At 53.1% G+C, this 17459-nt stretch overlaps 6 protein-coding genes across 6 annotated transcripts in view; 2 read left to right on the top strand and 4 right to left on the bottom strand.

The window, feature by feature from the left end:
• Nucleotides 1-1543, bottom strand: part of NEUTE1DRAFT_124387 (uncharacterized protein) — a gene marked incomplete at both ends in the record, with an annotated part of 3695 nt that extends 2152 nt beyond the window's left edge. The window contains 2 exons of the mRNA XM_009855744.1: nucleotides 54-1225; nucleotides 1304-1543. Coding sequence (XP_009854046.1) covers nucleotides 54-1225; nucleotides 1304-1452 — 1321 coding nt within the window. The remainder of the gene's footprint in view (nucleotides 1-53; nucleotides 1226-1303) is intronic.
• A 1072-nt stretch (nucleotides 1544-2615) lies between these two features.
• Nucleotides 2616-4494, bottom strand: NEUTE1DRAFT_87040 (uncharacterized protein; the record flags this gene model as incomplete). Its single annotated transcript, XM_009855743.1, has 3 exons — nucleotides 2616-3159; nucleotides 3225-3797; nucleotides 3857-4494. The coding sequence occupies 3 exons, from the start codon at nucleotides 4492-4494 to the stop codon at nucleotides 2670-2672; spliced, it is 1701 nt and encodes a 566-aa protein (XP_009854045.1).
• A 2257-nt stretch (nucleotides 4495-6751) lies between these two features.
• On the top strand, nucleotides 6752-8103 carry NEUTE1DRAFT_124385 (uncharacterized protein; the record flags this gene model as incomplete). Its single annotated transcript, XM_009855742.1, has 3 exons — nucleotides 6752-6964; nucleotides 7025-7570; nucleotides 7630-8103. The coding sequence occupies 3 exons, from the start codon at nucleotides 6752-6754 to the stop codon at nucleotides 8101-8103; spliced, it is 1233 nt and encodes a 410-aa protein (XP_009854044.1).
• Nucleotides 8104-8223: 120 nt separating this feature from the next.
• Nucleotides 8224-12215, bottom strand: NEUTE1DRAFT_124384 (uncharacterized protein; the record flags this gene model as incomplete). The annotated part of the gene is made up of 5 exons (XM_009855741.1): nucleotides 8224-8466; nucleotides 8548-10385; nucleotides 10442-11716; nucleotides 11786-11904; nucleotides 12175-12215. 5 exons carry the CDS (start codon nucleotides 12213-12215, stop codon nucleotides 8449-8451), a joined length of 3291 nt encoding a protein of 1096 aa, XP_009854043.1.
• Nucleotides 12216-13312: 1097 nt separating this feature from the next.
• Nucleotides 13313-15064, top strand: NEUTE1DRAFT_68347 (uncharacterized protein; the record flags this gene model as incomplete). Its single annotated transcript, XM_009855740.1, has 1 exon — nucleotides 13313-15064. The coding sequence occupies one exon, from the start codon at nucleotides 13313-13315 to the stop codon at nucleotides 14951-14953; it is 1641 nt and encodes a 546-aa protein (XP_009854042.1).
• A 355-nt stretch (nucleotides 15065-15419) lies between these two features.
• On the bottom strand, nucleotides 15420-16977 carry NEUTE1DRAFT_140386 (uncharacterized protein; the record flags this gene model as incomplete). The annotated part of the gene is made up of 5 exons (XM_009855739.1): nucleotides 15420-15736; nucleotides 15790-15946; nucleotides 15999-16451; nucleotides 16508-16900; nucleotides 16963-16977. 5 exons carry the CDS (start codon nucleotides 16975-16977, stop codon nucleotides 15420-15422), a joined length of 1335 nt encoding a protein of 444 aa, XP_009854041.1.
• Between the last annotated feature and the right edge of the window lie 482 nt (nucleotides 16978-17459).

Here is a 17459-nt window from a genome sequence, read left to right as displayed (position 1 = left end):
CTGCTGCTGCTGCTGCTGCTGCGTCTGTTGTTTGTCATGGCTGCTGTTCCCACCAGCACCAGCACCAACACCACCAGACCCCTCCGTATTTGTCCGTTGCAACATGCCCTTCCGATCGCCCGTCAACGGCACATCCCTCCTACTGTCAAAATTCCTCGGACTCCTCCCCCTCACAATCACCGGGCCGGATTGGATCTCCGCCAACTTGATCAGCTTGTCCCCTGACTCAGCGGTCTTGGCCAACAAGTTGATTTGCACCACATAATGCTGCTGCAACCCCTTTCTCCGTCCATTGTTCGCTGTGGCATGCTTAAATTGCAACCGCTTCCACGACACGGGTATCGACACTCTGTTCCCGCTTTTATCGATTTCTTGTCCGGCGGATAAGTCGAGTAACTGCTTTGGTGGTGTGGTCGCTGTCCTTGACGATTCTTCTGGCTGCTGTCCTTGTTGTTGTCCCCCTCCCCCTGCGGCGGCAAAAGCGGGATTATTACTCTTCCACGGAATGCTGATAATCTCCGTCGGCTTCCCCTCGATACTCTCCATAGCCGTGATGGACGCCCACAGCTCTTTGATCCGCACCTGTCTCCCTGCTGCCCCATTGCCACCAACCTGCTGCTCGTTGCCATCTAGCAAAAGCGAGCAATGCAACGCATGTCTGGGCAACGTAATTTGCCCTGTACATTGCCAGAGATTCCTCCGATAACAGGTCAACTCCAACGGCCTCGCACCGGGGTGCTGTGCCTGTGCCTGTGCCTGTCCCTGCCCCAGTCCCTGTCCTTGGTCACTAACGGGCGTGTTACTGGCAAACACGTCCTCAGCAACAAAAAACATGCCGTATAGCTCGGCGGTCATGTTCAAGTCGGCGAACCGCCCCGTTTCAGAGTCGACCAGGGTCGCTTGCCCGGAGGGGATGGGCGGGCTGAAGCCGAGCAGCTTGTTGTCGAGCAGGTCGGAGGGCGAGTCGACTTCGTTGGTGGTTATTTTGAGGGCGGCTTCGGCTTCGGCGGCGACGGCGCCGACGATGGGACCCCCGCCGACGGATGGGAGGTTATATGGTGTGTGGCCATGGCCCTGGATGTGGATGTGGCTGTGCCCTTGCGAGTGCGCGGGTAGGGGAGGGAAGGATGTTGTCGCGGAGAAGGGGTCTTCGAAGGTGAAGTTGTCGAAGTCGTAGGCGGAGGGGGTGAAGGGGATTCCGGCGTGGAGGTCGGCGTTGACATCACTGTGGAGGTTGGAATTGGGAAGGTTAATGGTTTGCGATTTGCTGGTGGTGTTGAGAGATGAGGTGGTGATGACATACAGAAGCGCTTCTTCAAAGCCAAAGGGATCGCCCATGCCCATTCCCATGCCCATGCCCATGGGTTGACCGGCGGCGCTCAGCCCGAGGGCGTCGGCAGTATCGACTGGTGCGCCATTGGGGAGCTGTGGTATGGAATTGAAGCTGGCCATTGCATCGTCGGTGGTGTTAACAGATGGGTAGAGATTGGCCGGATTCGATATCGTTGCTCGTGTGTGTCGATCGCGGTGACGACTAACCGCGGCTAGTTTGGTTCGAATGGTGATCTGGCGGGATAGGTCCCGATAACGGTGTTGCTTATACCTTGCCGCTTCTATAACTCATGGTGTGGTGTGTCCCACGGCTGTCCGTTCAATCGGCTGAGGCTGAGGCTGAGGGAAGCGAGGCCTGGATGTGTTGGTCGACGATGGCGAGAGACGGGACCCTTGCTTTCATTGGGAGTATGGTCAGATATCAAGGCTGGGTATCTTTTCAGATTGCGCCGTGTGATCAATTGATGTGGAATGGGTTGCGACGGGACGGGTGAGAGAGTGTGATGGTAGGTGTTATCGTTGCCGGCTTGCGCCAACTGATCCAGTCCGATGTCAGCGAGGCCAGACAGAAGAGGGCTGTGATCAGCGAACTGTATCTGCAGCGGGTATAGTGTTCAATCAGATGCCGTCAAGTTGCAAGGCCAGGGCAGCGTCATACAAGATATTGGCTGCCAAGACTCTGTCTGCTGGGGGGGTTGGAAGTGCCGTGCCTGGTGGGTGTGCCAAAAAGTCAGGCAGCTCAGGTTTCACTAACACTCGTCGACCACTCCTGAAGCGTTATCAGAATCAATCGCGCTTCATACTCCATACCTTGCCGTCAGAAGCCATCTTTCTGCCCATAACAGAGCTGACGAGCGTTCAATCGCATCTTGATTTAAAAAAAAGAAGACGGGACGAAGAAAGAAGCTCGAGTGGAGACGAGATGAACCCCAGACGGGATGGACAAATGTGGAGAACTCGTCCCGTCAAGAGTGGACTGCCGAGTCTGGGGTTCAGTTCAGTTATGACGAGCACAGTGCCAAGTTGACTGAGCATGGTCTGTTTTTGACTTCAGTTCTGGCGACGACATTCTCACTGCAGATAGCTTGAAACCATAACGGATTGGTGCACAACTAAGAGAACACCATCAACGAAAAACAAATATCCATAGCCCGCTTAGCTTCGGGCGCGCGGCGGAGTGGAAGCGGGAGGTTTTCCCTCCGGGAAACACGGGTTTTCCTCCTGACTTTGACTGATATGAAGGACCGCATGCCCACAATGGGCGACTAGTTAGTTAGGTAGTCCGCGTGAATATGATCATTATCATTATTATTGTTATCCATAATGCCACGCAAATCTTAGTACGCCATGTCCTTCTTCTCATTCAACCCCATCCTCTCCTCCTCCACAACACCCGCCAACGACACGGCCGCCCCAAGCAGTGAACTCTCCTTTGCCTCAACCAAATCTATCCTCCGCTCCTTCAAGTTGTGCCCCGAAGACATCATCAGCTGGTCCAAATACTTTTGCAATGTCTCCTTGTAACCCGGAAAACATGTCAAAACCGATCCGGTATACCCTACCGTGGTTCGCTCCATCATTAACTCTACCGCTGTTTCCTCGCTGAATGGTGACTCGGGCTCCAGTTCGTCCAAAAAGGTTTGTTCAGCCTCATTCTTGAGCTCCCACAACGCAAACACCGAGGCAGCGACGATGGAAGCCGATCGCTGGGCGATATAACCCGCTAGTTGCTGCATGAACCGCATGTCCTCGGTGCTGGGATAACCGGCTGGTAGGTGGTAGAGCTGTGAAAAGACTGCTTCGGCTCTTCCTCTGGCATCTCGTCCACTGATATATGTGTTAGTAAGCCAGTCGAGAGTAGAAAGACAAACAGAGAAGAGAGGGCAACTTACTTAATGATTAGTGACATGGTCCCAGTATCCATAGAATACGCATCCAACAACAGCGGTGAAATCTTTCCTCCCAACAGACCCGTCGTCTTGATCGCCTCCAACAAGACAATCCGGAACACCTCACCGAGGTAGTACCCACTGACCAGATGCTCAAGCGGCTGGAAGTCGGGCCTTTCGTGACCGGCTTTGAGTATCTTGTCCCATCGCGTCAGGGGCAAAATGTCACGGCCAAACATGCCCAACTCGGTGTTGACCATGACATGGCTCGCTTGCTCATACCAGCTGTCGGGTCGTTCCCCAAACTTGGATTTTCCAATGAGATTTACCGGGAGGTGGGCAGCAATGTTGACGCCAGTTCCAAGAATCAGTCCGAAGCGTGCCGATGGGCTGGAGTATGCCGACGAAAGCAAAGTGGCGTTGGAATCGTTGACTATCGAGACAACCTCGACGTTTACTCGGAGTTCTTGGAGAATCTTGTTGCAGGTGGCGCCAAGGTCCTGTCCAATCAGTCCGTCGCATGCAAGAAAAGACTTGCCCATGGGGCAGATGTTTCCTCCGTTGGGTGATGTTTGCCTGTCGTAGTGTTAGTTGGCTGATCTTGGGATGAAAGAAAAGTGAAGTGATTAACATACTCTAGAGGGAAGCTCCAGGCCAATCCCATTGGCATTGGATCTCCCACCTCATATTCCGCTTTCGAAATGTGCCCAGCGTCAATTGCCTTCTTCAAGCTTGTCTCTATTTTCCGAGCCATCCATTTGAAGAAAAATGCCCCCCGAAGCAGTCGGACGTTCCTGTCTATTTTGTAGCTGTCCATATGGACAATGTTGCTGTCGTCATCATCTGTGGTCTGTCGGCCCTTCAGGTCCACCACACCCACGCGAAGTGTCGAGCCACCAATGTCGACCGCCAGATACTGGCCACTTTCATGTCCGCCAGGCAGTTGGTGGTTGTAAGAGGGAAGCATACATGCTGGGTTGGTCTGTAAACCTTTTTCGAATTGTGCCTTGAGCTTCTTGGAGAGTAACAAAAGAGGGTCGTTTGGGATTGGGCCGCTGTTTGTTATAAAGTGATTGCTGCCGATCGGTCCGAGAAGGAGCTTCTTGGCCTCTTTAAGAAACTCCTCCCTGGTCCTTCGAAATACTTTGATCTTTTTGAGTTTGTTGGGGTTGGACTTGGGGCTGATCCAAAGGGCAAGTAAAGCTTGCAAGAAGGATCTGCCTCGCGAGAGCGATTTGAGGGCGTTTATGATTAATAGCTTGAGGGATGCCATTGCGAAAACGAGTGACTGCTTGGCATTTGAGGTCGAGAGTAGACTAACGGAAGGAAGGCCTTTCTTAAGTCATTTAAAGACTCAAGGGAGGATGAGACAAATGCCGAGTGAATAGGATGCACCTGTTCTAACCATAGCCTGACAGAATGATGATGACTGCTGTCGAGAGCAGGAAAAATAATACACGTCGTCGATCTTGTCGCCCTCACCACTCTGGACAAGAGGCAGATGGCGAGCCCAAAGACTGACAACAAGCCGCTGGATACAGATGGCGGAAACAATGCGATGATGATCTTGAGGCTCTGCTGAAACAGAATCTGTAGCTTGGTATGTTGGAAGTAAAGTACGATAGTGTGGCGGTGAGAAGCAAAAGGTTGGCAACAAGAGGGAGGGAAGGAAAGGTGACGAGCTGATGAGGGGAGGCTAACAAAATGCTATGTTACAGCCGTCAAAGAGGGCAATGTTAGTTACCCAGGGCCGCAAGAGGAAGGAATACCTGTACGGCTCTTCTTGTCCAGATGCTGTATTGATTGCCAGAGAGCGATCTAGGCTCCTCAAAATCAGAAACCTTGGTTGAAGCATGAGTCCATTGCAATCATTACAATATGTGAGAGAAAGTTAGCGATGTAGTGTGATCAGCTTTGACGACAAAGCTTGACCGCACAAGCTAGTATCATACCAAGGCGAAACATGAACACTGGAGGACAATGAGGAAGTGTGGGGTGCAGGAGTGAAGATATTGCGAATAAAGAGCAGAGCCAATGACGTTCCAACTTGGCAGAAAGCAGCTGAGTGGATGTAACCAGGAGAAGGGCAGCGGGTAACAACTTGGCAAGCAGCGCTTGATACTATGTAGATGTTCAGGAGAAAGAAGGCCTGTGGAAGACTATCATCTCAGTGATGTCAACGAGTGTGTCTCAGGATTTCGCTGATGGTTGGTTGTTGTGCACATCAAGTGGAGGAACGAATGCACAAGGTGCGAAAGTAACGTTGCCTTTTTGTATGTTGCTCGGTCTTTTGGTCGCTGCAAGTTGGAGGGAGGGCGCTTGACATCAAGCAATGCAATTGCGTCAATAATCGGAACCAACCGAGGGGCAGAAAGTAGCAATCAGTCGACAAGAAAGTGTGGTCGACAAGCCCGGTTCTCAAGCCGGCTTGGAATCATCCAGAATGCGATCATAACATGGAGGGGATGGAATGTGGGATTGAAGGTGGAAAGATTGAAGAACAAAGTCATCCGAATCGACAATTGAACTTGAAGCCCGCCAGTCACGGTGTCAATGAACGCCAAAGTACAGTGCGCTGCTGAGCATGGCCCGTGCAGCAGGCCAGTTTCTGCAAAGTCTTGACACTAAAGTCTTAGGGCTGCTGTGCACGAGCCATATCAAATCATCTCAGTATGGAAGGAAGGAACTCGACGACGACAATGACAATTCAGTTGCCTCAGACTTTGTGCGTACCTTCCTCTACTAGTGTAGGTCGCAAAGAGTCTCCCGAACTGAGGGTTGCAATCAAATTCCATTTCTCACTCTTATAACAAACCGCCCTGCTTGTCGGATGAAATCGCGACAAGTGTCTCCCACGACCAACGCAGGCACAAGGTATCACTTGTGCCCAGATCAGCGCAGGACAACGGAAATAACCGTGTTGGGACGTCACCTCCACGAAGCCTCTCCCTCCTTGATTCTCACAAGTCGACTTTGTGGCAAGATAACAACCACAAGTGTCGGTCGCCGCCAATCACAATGACACACAAACGACCAAACGCTGTGCCCCATTGATACCCGGCGCGAAGCTGGCGATGTTATGATTCCCAAAGATGAACGTTCCATCTGTCCTCCTCTTGCTTATCTTGTGGATCTAGAGGATTGAGGTACCTACCTCTAGTCGGTCATCTGGAAGGTACGACGGGATGGATTGATCATTTTCTGATGCCACCTATTGCGGGGTCGATACCCCAGTTCGTGGAGATGCCCTGCCCGTCATGACTGGACCCTGGAGTTGATGGATGGTCGCCCTTGCCAGTCTCGAGCATCGACGTTAGTGCATCTTGATGGCTGACGACGGGACGGGGGCGGCTCTGTTGACGGGAATCTCACAAAACTCCACGGTAGAGGTATTTCTTCCCTTTAGTCATTCTTTTCCCCATTCACCGAGACATTGTCTCTGCCCTTGACAGTATCGTCTCTAATCCCTCACCCATTCGAGCACCCTGTCCCCGTTCTCTCCACCATCAAAGCATCACTCAACCAGCAATATGGGGCTCGTCATCCGCGACAACGCTGAATCCGCCAGCTCCTACGTGGCCGACTACATCGTCAACCGCATCAACTCCTTCTCTCCTACCCGCACTCGCCCATTTGTCCTCGGTCTCCCGACCGGCTCCAGTCCCCTTGGCATCTACAAGTGTCTTGTAGAGAAGTACAAGGCCGGTTTGGTCTCCTTCGAAAATGTCATAACCTTCAATATGGTAAGAACCACCAAAACTCGGAAGTTCCGTCTTCCCATATCTTGCTGACAATGATTGCAGGATGAATACGTCTCCCTTCCCCCGACCCACCCTCAATCCTACGCCTCCTTCATGCACGATAACTTCTTCTCCCAAGTCAATATCCCCCCACAAAATACCAACCTTCTCAATGGCCTCGCTCCAGACCTCGCTGCCGAGTGCTCACGCTACGAAGCCAAGATTGCTGCTGCCGGCGGAATCGACCTGTTTCTTGCCGGCTTGGGAGAGGATGGACACTTAGCTTTCAACGAGCCTGGCTCCAGCTTGGCCTCACGAACGCGTGTCGTGGCACTAGCGGAGGACACCATCCTTGCAAACAGTCGATTCTTCGATGATGATGTGAACAAGGTGCCCCAGTTGGCGTTGACGGTGGGGGTAAAGACGGTCCTAGAGGCGAGGGAGGTGCTGATGATTGTTCTTGGTGCCAAAAAGGCGAGGGCGTTGAAAAAATGCGTGGAAGAGGGAGTGAGTAGTATGTGGACTGGCTCGGCGTTGCAGATGCATGAGAGGGCTATCGTAGTCTGTGATGAGGAGGCAGCGGGGGAACTCAAGTGGAAGACGGTCAAGGTTTGTGTTTCTGTTTGTGGACCTGTCGATGAAGAACAGACAGTGCTAATGTGTGGCAGTACTTCAAATCGGTTGAACGCCGAGAATCCGGCCACAACCGCGGTTCTGACCAGTCCCTGCCCATCAGGAAGGGCCTTGGTACCCCGCCGACCAAGCTCAAAACCGCCGCTGGACCACTAACCCCAGAGTCGACACCAAAAGCAACTGCCACCCGCTCCTCGTCTTCTCCCATTTCCCCGTTGGCACAAACGGTGCCAATACTTCTCACCACAAACGTCGAGCCAGCCCAGTCCTCAGTCCACACGGCTTTGGAGCAAAAGATTCTAGCCCAACCCGTCCCCAAAAGTCATGGCCTTCTAGGGCTCCTCGGGACCTCATCATACGGCCATACCTCGGATGGGGACTCTGAAGCTGAGTCGGAGTATGACCTGAAGCCAGACAGGATGGCATCCAGGCTAACTGATCCCGTTTTTGCTGCTGAAGCGTTAAGAAGATTGACGCCTAATCCCGAAAAGGGGAAAATGCTTGGGTAGTGAGGATGACACCGGAGTCCATGGATTGAAAATGGCAAAGATTGTTTTAATGACTGGATACACCACGGGTAGATTGACTGTATTTGCTAATCTTGAATACCCCTAATAACGGAAGCAAATAACCAAACAAGGCAATTTCTGATTGATATCCTAACTACAAACAACCCGAGACACGCGTAGAACCGTCGGCGTTAAGTGACTAAGAAACAAAAAACAAGTCGTATATCACCATAAGTACATCCCTCCAACGTGTCAAAATAATCAGCCACAATTACGCTTACCGCGTATCCAAAGAAGAAAAGACCGTATCATCAATCGTAACATATCCAAGCTGACCGAGATGGCCTAAGCAAGCGAAGCAAACTGTAACCAGGTTAGCAATCAATCACTCCTCAACATCCTTGCCTCTTATCAGTCTCAAAGGGAAAAAAAAGGTAAACTCACCTGCTCAACCCCATTAACCACCTCTTCCCAAACCTGCTGCACCTCAAATCCCATACCCAACAACGTTTCCACACTATTGTTCTGCTGCTGTCCCCCATCCCCTGATCCACTGCCACCACCACCATTGCCATTGCCATTGCCATTGCCATTGCCATTGCCATTGCCATTGCCATTGCCATTGCCATTGCCATTGCCATTACTCACCCAATTCAACAAGCAACTAGCCATCTTCTCCCTCTTATTCTGTCTCAACCCCAACATCACCAACCCCTGCAACACCAACAGATTTGCGTTTGTTTGTTGTTGCCCCATCATGGACGACACAACAGGCGCAATGATTCCCCCGGTGCCACCCCTAGAAGATGCCGAAGCCGACGACAAAGAAGGGAGATGTAAGTCCCTTCCTAACTCGCTGCTGATTATGATGGTGCCTATTACTTGCTCTGCTCCTCCTCCTCCTCCTCCTCCTCCTCCTCCTTCTACTACTCCAGGGGCTGGAGGGGACTGGGACTCGATCTTGGCGCGGATGATCCATGTGTTGTTGTTGTTATGGTTGTTATGGTGGTTGTTATTGTACGAGGTAGGATCAGTAGGGGAAGCAGAAGAAGAATATGACAAAGAAGAAGAATAAGGAGGAGATTGAAGAAGAGCAAGTCGGTAAAGAGCGAGGATTTCGGGTGTGGCGTGGGATGAGACGAAAGAGAGGACGGATTCTTGTTCTGCAGACAGGGGTGAATTTGGGGTTGAATTTGGGGTGCGCCCGCTGCCGCCGCCGGGGATGAGGTCGAAGGAGATACCGGCCAACTGGAGGGTGGTGGGTAAGTCTGGGGGTGAGGACCAGGATTGGAGAGAGGGGAGGAGGAGGTTGTAGATTTTGCGGGTACGGACAACGCTCGAGGAGGATGAAGAAGGGGATAAATCCCATCCGCAGGTAGTGGAGAACCAGGATTTCAGACCAGAGGAAGCGGCGGTGGAAGATGTGGTAGATCCAGGGGTTATAGCTGACGACATGGACAGGGCATCAGACTGGTCGAGTGGGATACCGGGGAAAATACCAGGGAGACAGCACCCCAGCTGGAATTGCTTGATGTCCGGATGTTTCTGGAGGAGGTTCCTCACGGCCCGGCGGTGGAGGGAGTACCCTATCGACAGGTTACGTTTGGACGGGTCGACGAAGATGGCGCCTATGATCCCCGTGAAAGTGGAGGGGAGGTAGTAAGTGGAGCAAAACCCGTACAAAGCGCCGGTGGAGGAGTTGCGGACGACAAAGTGCTGCTGCTCTTCCATTTTCTTTTTATCTTCTTCTTCGTGCTGCTGCTGCTCCATAGTCATCACGTCGGATAACAGCGAGAAGGAGTGTGGGCCGAAGGCGTAAAAGTATTGATGGTTGGGCGCGCTGCCGCGGACCATGGCGAAGAGGAGGTCCTGAAGTCCTTTGGTGTCTCGTTCGATGTCGTAGGGTTCGACGAGCCAGTGCTGCGTGCGGGTTTTGGATTTGCCGCCTGCGGAGCTTTGGACGGCCTTGCGGGGGGCTTTGCGGAGGGTACCGGGGAGGGTGCCGTGCGGGGTGAAAGCGCCGCATAAGGCGCGGACTAAAGCGGACATGGCGGTTTCGGTGAAGTCAAAGGTGCAGATGTAGGTCCCGATGGACTTGTCCATGGCGAAGTCGTAGGGAGAGGAGACGGCTATGACGATGAGGTTCTTTTTGTGGCCCGAGGCTTTGAGGAGGGAACACATCATTGCTACGTGTTTGGTGAAGCCGGCTTGGTAGAGGTTCCTGTTGGCGTCGGCGGTGAGGAGGATGATGGTTGAGGCGCGTTGGATGAGGGATTCGTGGACTGGATGGTGTTAGTAAAGGCATGTTAATGGGGAAGGGGAAAGGAGGAAATCATACCTGGCCGCACACCGTTGGCGGTATAAGAGGTGTGAAGCAACTTGCCATGTCTAGCGCGGGCTAGAGATCTCCCAAGTTCCCTAAACACTCCCTCGCCACTCATAATGGCACTGCGCTCCCTATGTATCCATTTATCATGAATAGGATTCTCCGACCTTATCTTGGTCGAACCTTCAAGAATCGTCTTCGTCATGGCCGACGCCGGCAACGGCTTAACCAGCGGCGTCAAAAGCAACAGTTCCTCCTCCTGATGCATGCTTTCATTGAGCGGCAACAACTTCTCGTTATCCCTCATCACCGTAATCGAGTCATCGTACGCCTTCATGCTCAACGCCAGATGGCTCGGGTGAATCTGCTTCAGCAGCGAGATCCCCGGCGGATTCAGCGCCTTGGCCCAATCCGTACACCCCCTCTTCATCTTCAACACCCTTCTCAAGCTCGTATAAACCCTCTCCTTGGTCAACACCTCATTCTCCAGTCCCAACTTCAGTCCAGAAATCGCCTCCAGCTGGACATCATACGCCCTGCACAACAACACCAAATCACACCCGGCCTGCACAGCCATGATGGTCCCCGTTCGTACCCCCATCTCCGTGCGAAGAGCTTCCATCTCCAAACACTCTGATATCGCGACCCCAGTGAACCCCAGCTCTTCCCGCAAAAGTTCATCAACCACTTGCTCGCTCAAACACGCATGCGCCACTTTCATGCTCGGATTCGTGATCCCGCACCCGCCGACGAACATGGCGTCCAACTTGCCCGTGGCAATCGCGTTCCGGAAGGGCACCAGCGCTGACAAAGCCAGTTCTTCGAGCGTCTGCGTGATAATGGGTATATCCAAACTACTACCCAGGAAATCCAGGTTGCCGTAAGAGGGAAAATGTTTCCCGCACGTGGCGACGCCGGCGTCTTTGTACCCCTTCATGGCGGCAATTCCATACTGGGAGACTTCTTGCGGGTCGTCGGAGGTGGCGCGGACTCCTAAAGGCTGGTAGCGCGCGTTGGTAAGGACGTCCAAAACGGGGCCGAGGATGAGGTTGACGCCGCAGGCAGAGACTTCGGTGGCGGTTGCTTTGGCTAGTTGGTAGGAGAGGTCAGGACTACCGGCCGCGGCCTGGCCCATGGAGGAGGGGAATTGGCAGATGTGTTCTTCGTCAAAGAGGGAGTTGACCCCCCCGTTTTCTTGGTCGAGGGCGATGAGGAGGGGGTAGGGGTGGCCGGCATTGTGGGCGATGGTTTGTAGCTCTTGGACGAGCTTTGCTGTTTGGTGGGCGGCTGGTGATGGGGGTGTTAGTATGGACTACTGGATTCTAGATTGGGGGGAGAGTACAAGGTGATGAGTACATTTGAGGTTCTTGGCTGTTAGGAGGATGGAGCCGAGGTGGTGGTCTGTGATGAGCTCACGGATTTGGGGGGTAACTTCGGTGCCGTCCCAGCCCATGATTAACATTTGGCCTATGGCCCTGAGAGTGAGGGGAGGTTGAGATTAGCTTGCTGTATGGCATATTGTGATGAGGTTGGATGATGGTGTATGGGAGGAGGCGACTGTCCGGGACCGGGACCCGGAGCCGGACCGGAGCCGGACCGGAAGAAGACCCGGAGAACGAGATACCGAGTCCGATCAACCATGTCTGAGATTGAGTGATGATGACGGAAGACGACCCGGGGGACCGGTAACCATAACACGTGTGAAGTGAGTCGTGAAGAGCCAGGATGAGATGATGTGTACGTACCAGTCCATATCCTGCCATAGTGGGTCTAGATCGGCATCCATGACGGCGATTGGAGGCTGAGGAGGCTGACCAAGGTTTGAGAGGGCTGAAGATGAGTACGTCAACCAAAAGCGCCCGCTGTTTCAATGTTCCAGTTCACTACTGGGATAATGTCATGTCACGTAACGGCGATGGCTATGTCAACATGATATGGGGTCTTGGTGTTTGCTGAAAGTGGTGGGTGGAGGTAGAGGGTGTGTGGTGTAACAATAGTGTAGGTGGTTGTCAATGGAGAACACGTTAACGCGGTTTGTTGGTGGTGGTGAGATCATTGTAGTGCTACAGTGGCCGCTAGAGAGCCATTCACTGGTAGGAAAAAGATGATTGGTTAGTTGGTGATCGATTGGGCGGCGCTTGGCTAGATTGGGTAGGCGTTGGATTTCCGTTGATCCTCCACCATTTCTGACATGTGTTTTTCTTCCCGTGATCTTGGACAACGTCGCTTTTGGGCGTCGTAATTCTCACTTTTTGGCATCGACCAGCAACGTTACACTTGAGATGTCCATGATAAAGACTCGCAACGATCCCGATCAACACTCACTCACCTTGATATCAATTTCTGAGGTGTGATGGATCTGGCGGCCCGACTATCTGCCAATGCCGAGCAAACATCTTCCCTCGTTTGATGGTGATGGAGAATCCTTCTCCGACTGAGCTTCGTCCGGGGATCACAACCATCCTTGACGAATACCATTCGCGGCAGGCACCATGTGCGCCCTTGGTTGATGACAATCCACTAACTTTGCCACAAAAGGCAACACACCTTGCACACCTCGTCGTGGACAGTGATGATGTCTCGTTACGCCGTAACACTCCTATCTTCATCCGATCTTGCGCCGTTATCTCATCGTTCCTTTGGTGAGGTTGTCCGGAAATGACGCGGATGAAGATACCAACGGTATCGTCCGGTGTTTGTGTAGATCCCCCATCTCGTCTTAGCGTCCGATAACAAGTATCACCAACGGAAGGACAGAACGACCTATCAACTTGATGAACAAGCGTTCATATCACCAAGCCCCTCCCCGAGAACTTTGATCTCTCGAGTGAATCTCCCGCCAAGAACTTGACATCGTTCATCCAGCTTCACACGATCCTCACCATGCCAGCAGCTACATCCCCCTCCCCGCCTCTAACCGGCACCGACACCGGCACCGGCATCACCAAACTGACCAACTGCCGTCTCATCATCGGCGACTCCCTCATCCCATCCGACCTCTTCATCGACTCCCTAACCGGCAAGATCCTCGAACCCTCGAACAACACCCTCCTCCCAGACATCACCCTCGATCTCCAAAACCGCATCGTGTCCCCCGGCCTCATCGACTGCCAACTCAACGGCGCCTTCGGCTTCAACTTTTCCACCCTCACCTCCTCCACCGAATACCTCAAAAACATCCACTCTCTCAACAAGAAACTCATCCGCACCGGCGTCACTTCCTATCTCCCCACTTTAACTTCCCAGAAGCCTGAACTATACCACTCCGCGCTTCCACACCTCGGTCCTCTCCCCGGTATCTCCTCCTCCTCCAACCACCACCACCGCAACCCCCAAAATGGATCCGAATCCCTCGGCGCCCACGTCGAAGGCCCCTTCCTCTCTCCCCTCCAACACGGGATCCACGACCCCTCCGTCCTGCGCGCCGCCCACTCTTTCCAAGATCTCGAACACGTCTACGGCTCTTCCAACCTTTCCTCCTCCTCCGGGTCCTCGGGAGGAGGAGCAAACATCAAATTAATCACCATCGCTCCCGAACGCGGGTCCATCGTCACTCTCATTCCCGAGCTCGTCGCCCGCGGAATTATCGTATCCATAGGACACACCGAGACTTCCCTCCCTGTAGCTTCCGCGGCAGTCAAAGCGGGCGCAAAGATGATCACCCACTTGTTCAACGCCATGAAACCCCTGCATCATCGCGAACCGGGGGTGTTTGGTCTTTTGGGATTACCTGCATCTGCACCTGCACCTGCACCTGCATCTGTATCTGTATCAGGAGAAGAAGGTGAAGAAGATAAGACTTGCAAAAGACCCTATTACGGCGTAATAGCGGACGGCATCCACTTGCACCCCTTGTCCGTCTGTTTGGCGTATAACTTGCACCCTAGGGGTTTCATTCTGGTTACGGACGCGATGCATCTGGCGGGCATGCCGGATGGGAAGTACGAGTGGGTTAATGGGGAGAAAACAGAGTGGATTGAAAAGAGGGGGAGTAAGCTTTGTATTGCTGAGCCACCGCCGTCGTCGTCGTCATTGCCGCCGTCACCACCGTCGTCACCACCACAATCGCTATTGGTGGGAAAACAAAATGGGAACCACGTCAATGGCTATGTCAATGGCGGCCCGGGAAGAAGTCAGGGTGAGGAGGCAACAACCCAAAATGGCAATGGGGTAGAAAAGAAGAAAAAATGTGGAGGAGGAGGAGGAATAGCAGGTAGCTCAGCCACTCTCCTCGAATGCGTGAACAATGTCTTGCAATGGACGGGGATGCCGGTGCCCAAGGCGTTGGCGAGTGTGACTAGCACGCCGGCCGAGATGCTGGGATTGAAGGGCGTCAAGGGGAGTTTGGAGTCGGGGGCGGATGCGGATTTGGTGGTTTTTGAGGAGGTGGAGGTTGAGGTTGAGGATCTGCTGGATGGAAGTGGGAAGATAAGCAGAAAGCAGTTGGTTGTTGATGAGGTTTGGAAATTTGGGGAGAGAGTCTTTGTGAGGGATGGGACTGCTTTGGTGAGTTCGAAATCATAATGGGGAGGGAGTTGGGGCTTGAGAGATGTTGAATGATTTCTTGGTCATGCAGCTTTGTTTCCTTGCAAGGTAGGGGAAGAAAGTATAATGCTGAATGTCTGTTGGCTTGCCATTTGGCTATGCACGATGAATGGTAATGATGGTTTCCGTCCACGAAGGCATGACTTGAAAAGAAAACACCACTTGCCCCCCAATTATAACTGGCCATCCAGAACTCAAAAAGGTATAACTCATTCCCCTCCCATGTATCGCTAAACTTGGTAAAACAACTCAGGATAATGCTGCGAAGTGTTTCGCTTTCCATGCTCGATCTACTCCCCCGTACCATTACTATCGTCCCTCGCTGTCGTTAAAAAGGTTTCCTAGCCAGGCAAATAGCTATCCAGTAAGCAAGTAGCAACTCAATTCGTATCCATGTCGTATTATCATCACTTCATCCCCGCCATGCTATCCACGTCCACCCAACCTACGACCACTTGGGCTCGTCACTCTCCACCTTAGGGGTCGAGACAGCATTCCGGTCAGCAAACGGATCGTTCTCGTCCTCATCCACCTCACTATCCTCGTCATCGGACGGTTCCACCCTTCTTGTAGGCGGCTTCAGCATTGAGGGCTTCGAAGCCGCAGACGGTCGGGGAGGTGGCGCAGGACGAGGAGGCATTGGTGGTGGGCTCGCAGGGGTGTTGGTGATGCTGAGCCCAGCCATGCCCGCAACGGGGGCGCGGGGACTGCCGGGTACGCTACCGCCGGATTCTTTGGCTTTGGCAGCTTTTTCAGTTGCCACTGGAAGTTGTTAGCAGGCGAGGGAGAACAACAAAAAGGAAAGGGGAACATACTCCGATAAAGATGTGCTTGTTCAGCGAGATCGTCATCCGAGTCGCTGTCCGCGTCAATAGAGCGGTCCAGCTGCTCAAAAGTCATGAGCGCTTGGACGAGTTCATCGTTGGCATGTAGAAGGCCTCCTAGCCATTGTTCGGATTCGACGTGTTGAATCTGTGGTTGTCAGCAGTCCGTCCAGGTGTGGCCAGGAGACAATGCCACGTACATATCTCAAGATGTTCCTTCTAAGCATTTTGCACTTTTCGAAACGCTCCACTGCAGTCGAGTTCTCCGAAATGCGCTCCTTCTCTCGATTGATGGATTGCAAAGTGTTCATCAGGTTTGTGGAGGCAATGGACGCCTCGGCGATAGTCCTGGTCATCTGATCCTTTTCGGCTTCGAGGTTGAACGGCCTGTGCTTCTTGGATTTGCTGCTGCTCTTCTTTGACTTGTCCTTGCCGGATCGACTGAAGGAGTGACCATGGCCGCTGGAACTGGATACCGTCGGCCTATGCGATGACGAGGAAGCTGGCTGTGCGATTGATGAGTGGGCCTGGGCAGCTGAGGTGCTTGCTGATGGCTGACGTTCCTCCTCCTCGTCTTCGCCAAAAGGGTTCTCGGTCTCCTTAAGTACCTTTGACTTTTCTTGGGTGACGACTTGCTTGCGACGGGGAAGTTCCTGGAGCGGTGTGAGCGTGACAGGCACACGACAAGTGTAGACTGAAAGGGGCTTACCCTGTAGAGGTTCGCGACGCGCTCCATGCCGGGAGTGCTCTTGTAGGCAGTCCAGCTGCGAAACAATTCGGAGCACTTCTTCTTCACCAAGGGGTCCGACAACTCGGCGGTACCGCAAAAGCGCAAGCGCTCAAGGAGGGGTTCATCCGCAAAGGAGCGCTGGAAGCGGGCACCGGCATTCTGAATCAGAGCATCGAGGATGGTCAGGGCTCGGAGCTGGCGGTGCAGGTTTCCATATTTGAGTTTCTTGCGAATGGCACGGGCAGCCTCGGTTGGGCCCGAAGCCTGGAGGTTGATGGCTTCGATAAGCTGGGGGATACCGCTGAGATCGTCTTCGGCGAATGTCTCACTTGTCAATCGTTCGATGTCGACCGTAACAGCCGTGTAGGGTTTCTGTTCTGGGCTGTTAGCGAATGTACGAGACGCAGCTATTGAGGGCACCTTTGGTCGTTTACCGAAGAAGAGAACATTGTGTCGTGGAGTAGCGTTAAGCTGATGACTGTGGTAGCTTCGTCGTAGAAAATAGCAAAGAAGAAAGCTCGGGGATAGAAGTCGAGAAAGCTGCGCAGTGGTGGTGGATGGTATGGTTGAAGAGCAGGAGCCAAGTCAAACAGTCGCGTCGACTTTGGGTTTGTCCAGTTATCGTCAGATGGCCGCAGTCGCAGTCGCAGTCGCAGTCGCAGTCGCAGTCGCAGTCGCAGTAGGTCGCTAGAGGTAACAATGGCCTGACCAAGCCAAATTGGTACGATTAATGGAAGGTGTAGGAATTTTCCTCGTCGTTGGAAAAAGCGCAATATGTCGAGGCAAGCGCGTCAAGGTAAACGGCAGCAGCAGTCGTGCCTGCTCCAGCGGTGATGTGATGCTGTGATGCTCTGACTGAAGCTTTGACGAGGGGCGGCTGATGGCGCAGGAGCGAACAATGGCGGGGTATCGATAAGGTTAAAATTCGTGT

This window comes from Neurospora tetrasperma (assembly GCF_000213175.1).
Source record: "Neurospora tetrasperma FGSC 2508 unplaced genomic scaffold NEUTE1scaffold_6, whole genome shotgun sequence".
NCBI classification, from domain to species: domain Eukaryota; kingdom Fungi; phylum Ascomycota; class Sordariomycetes; order Sordariales; family Sordariaceae; genus Neurospora; species Neurospora tetrasperma.
The sequence above is the reverse complement of the archived record's forward strand: the minus strand, read 5'-3'. Positions and strand labels throughout refer to the sequence as shown.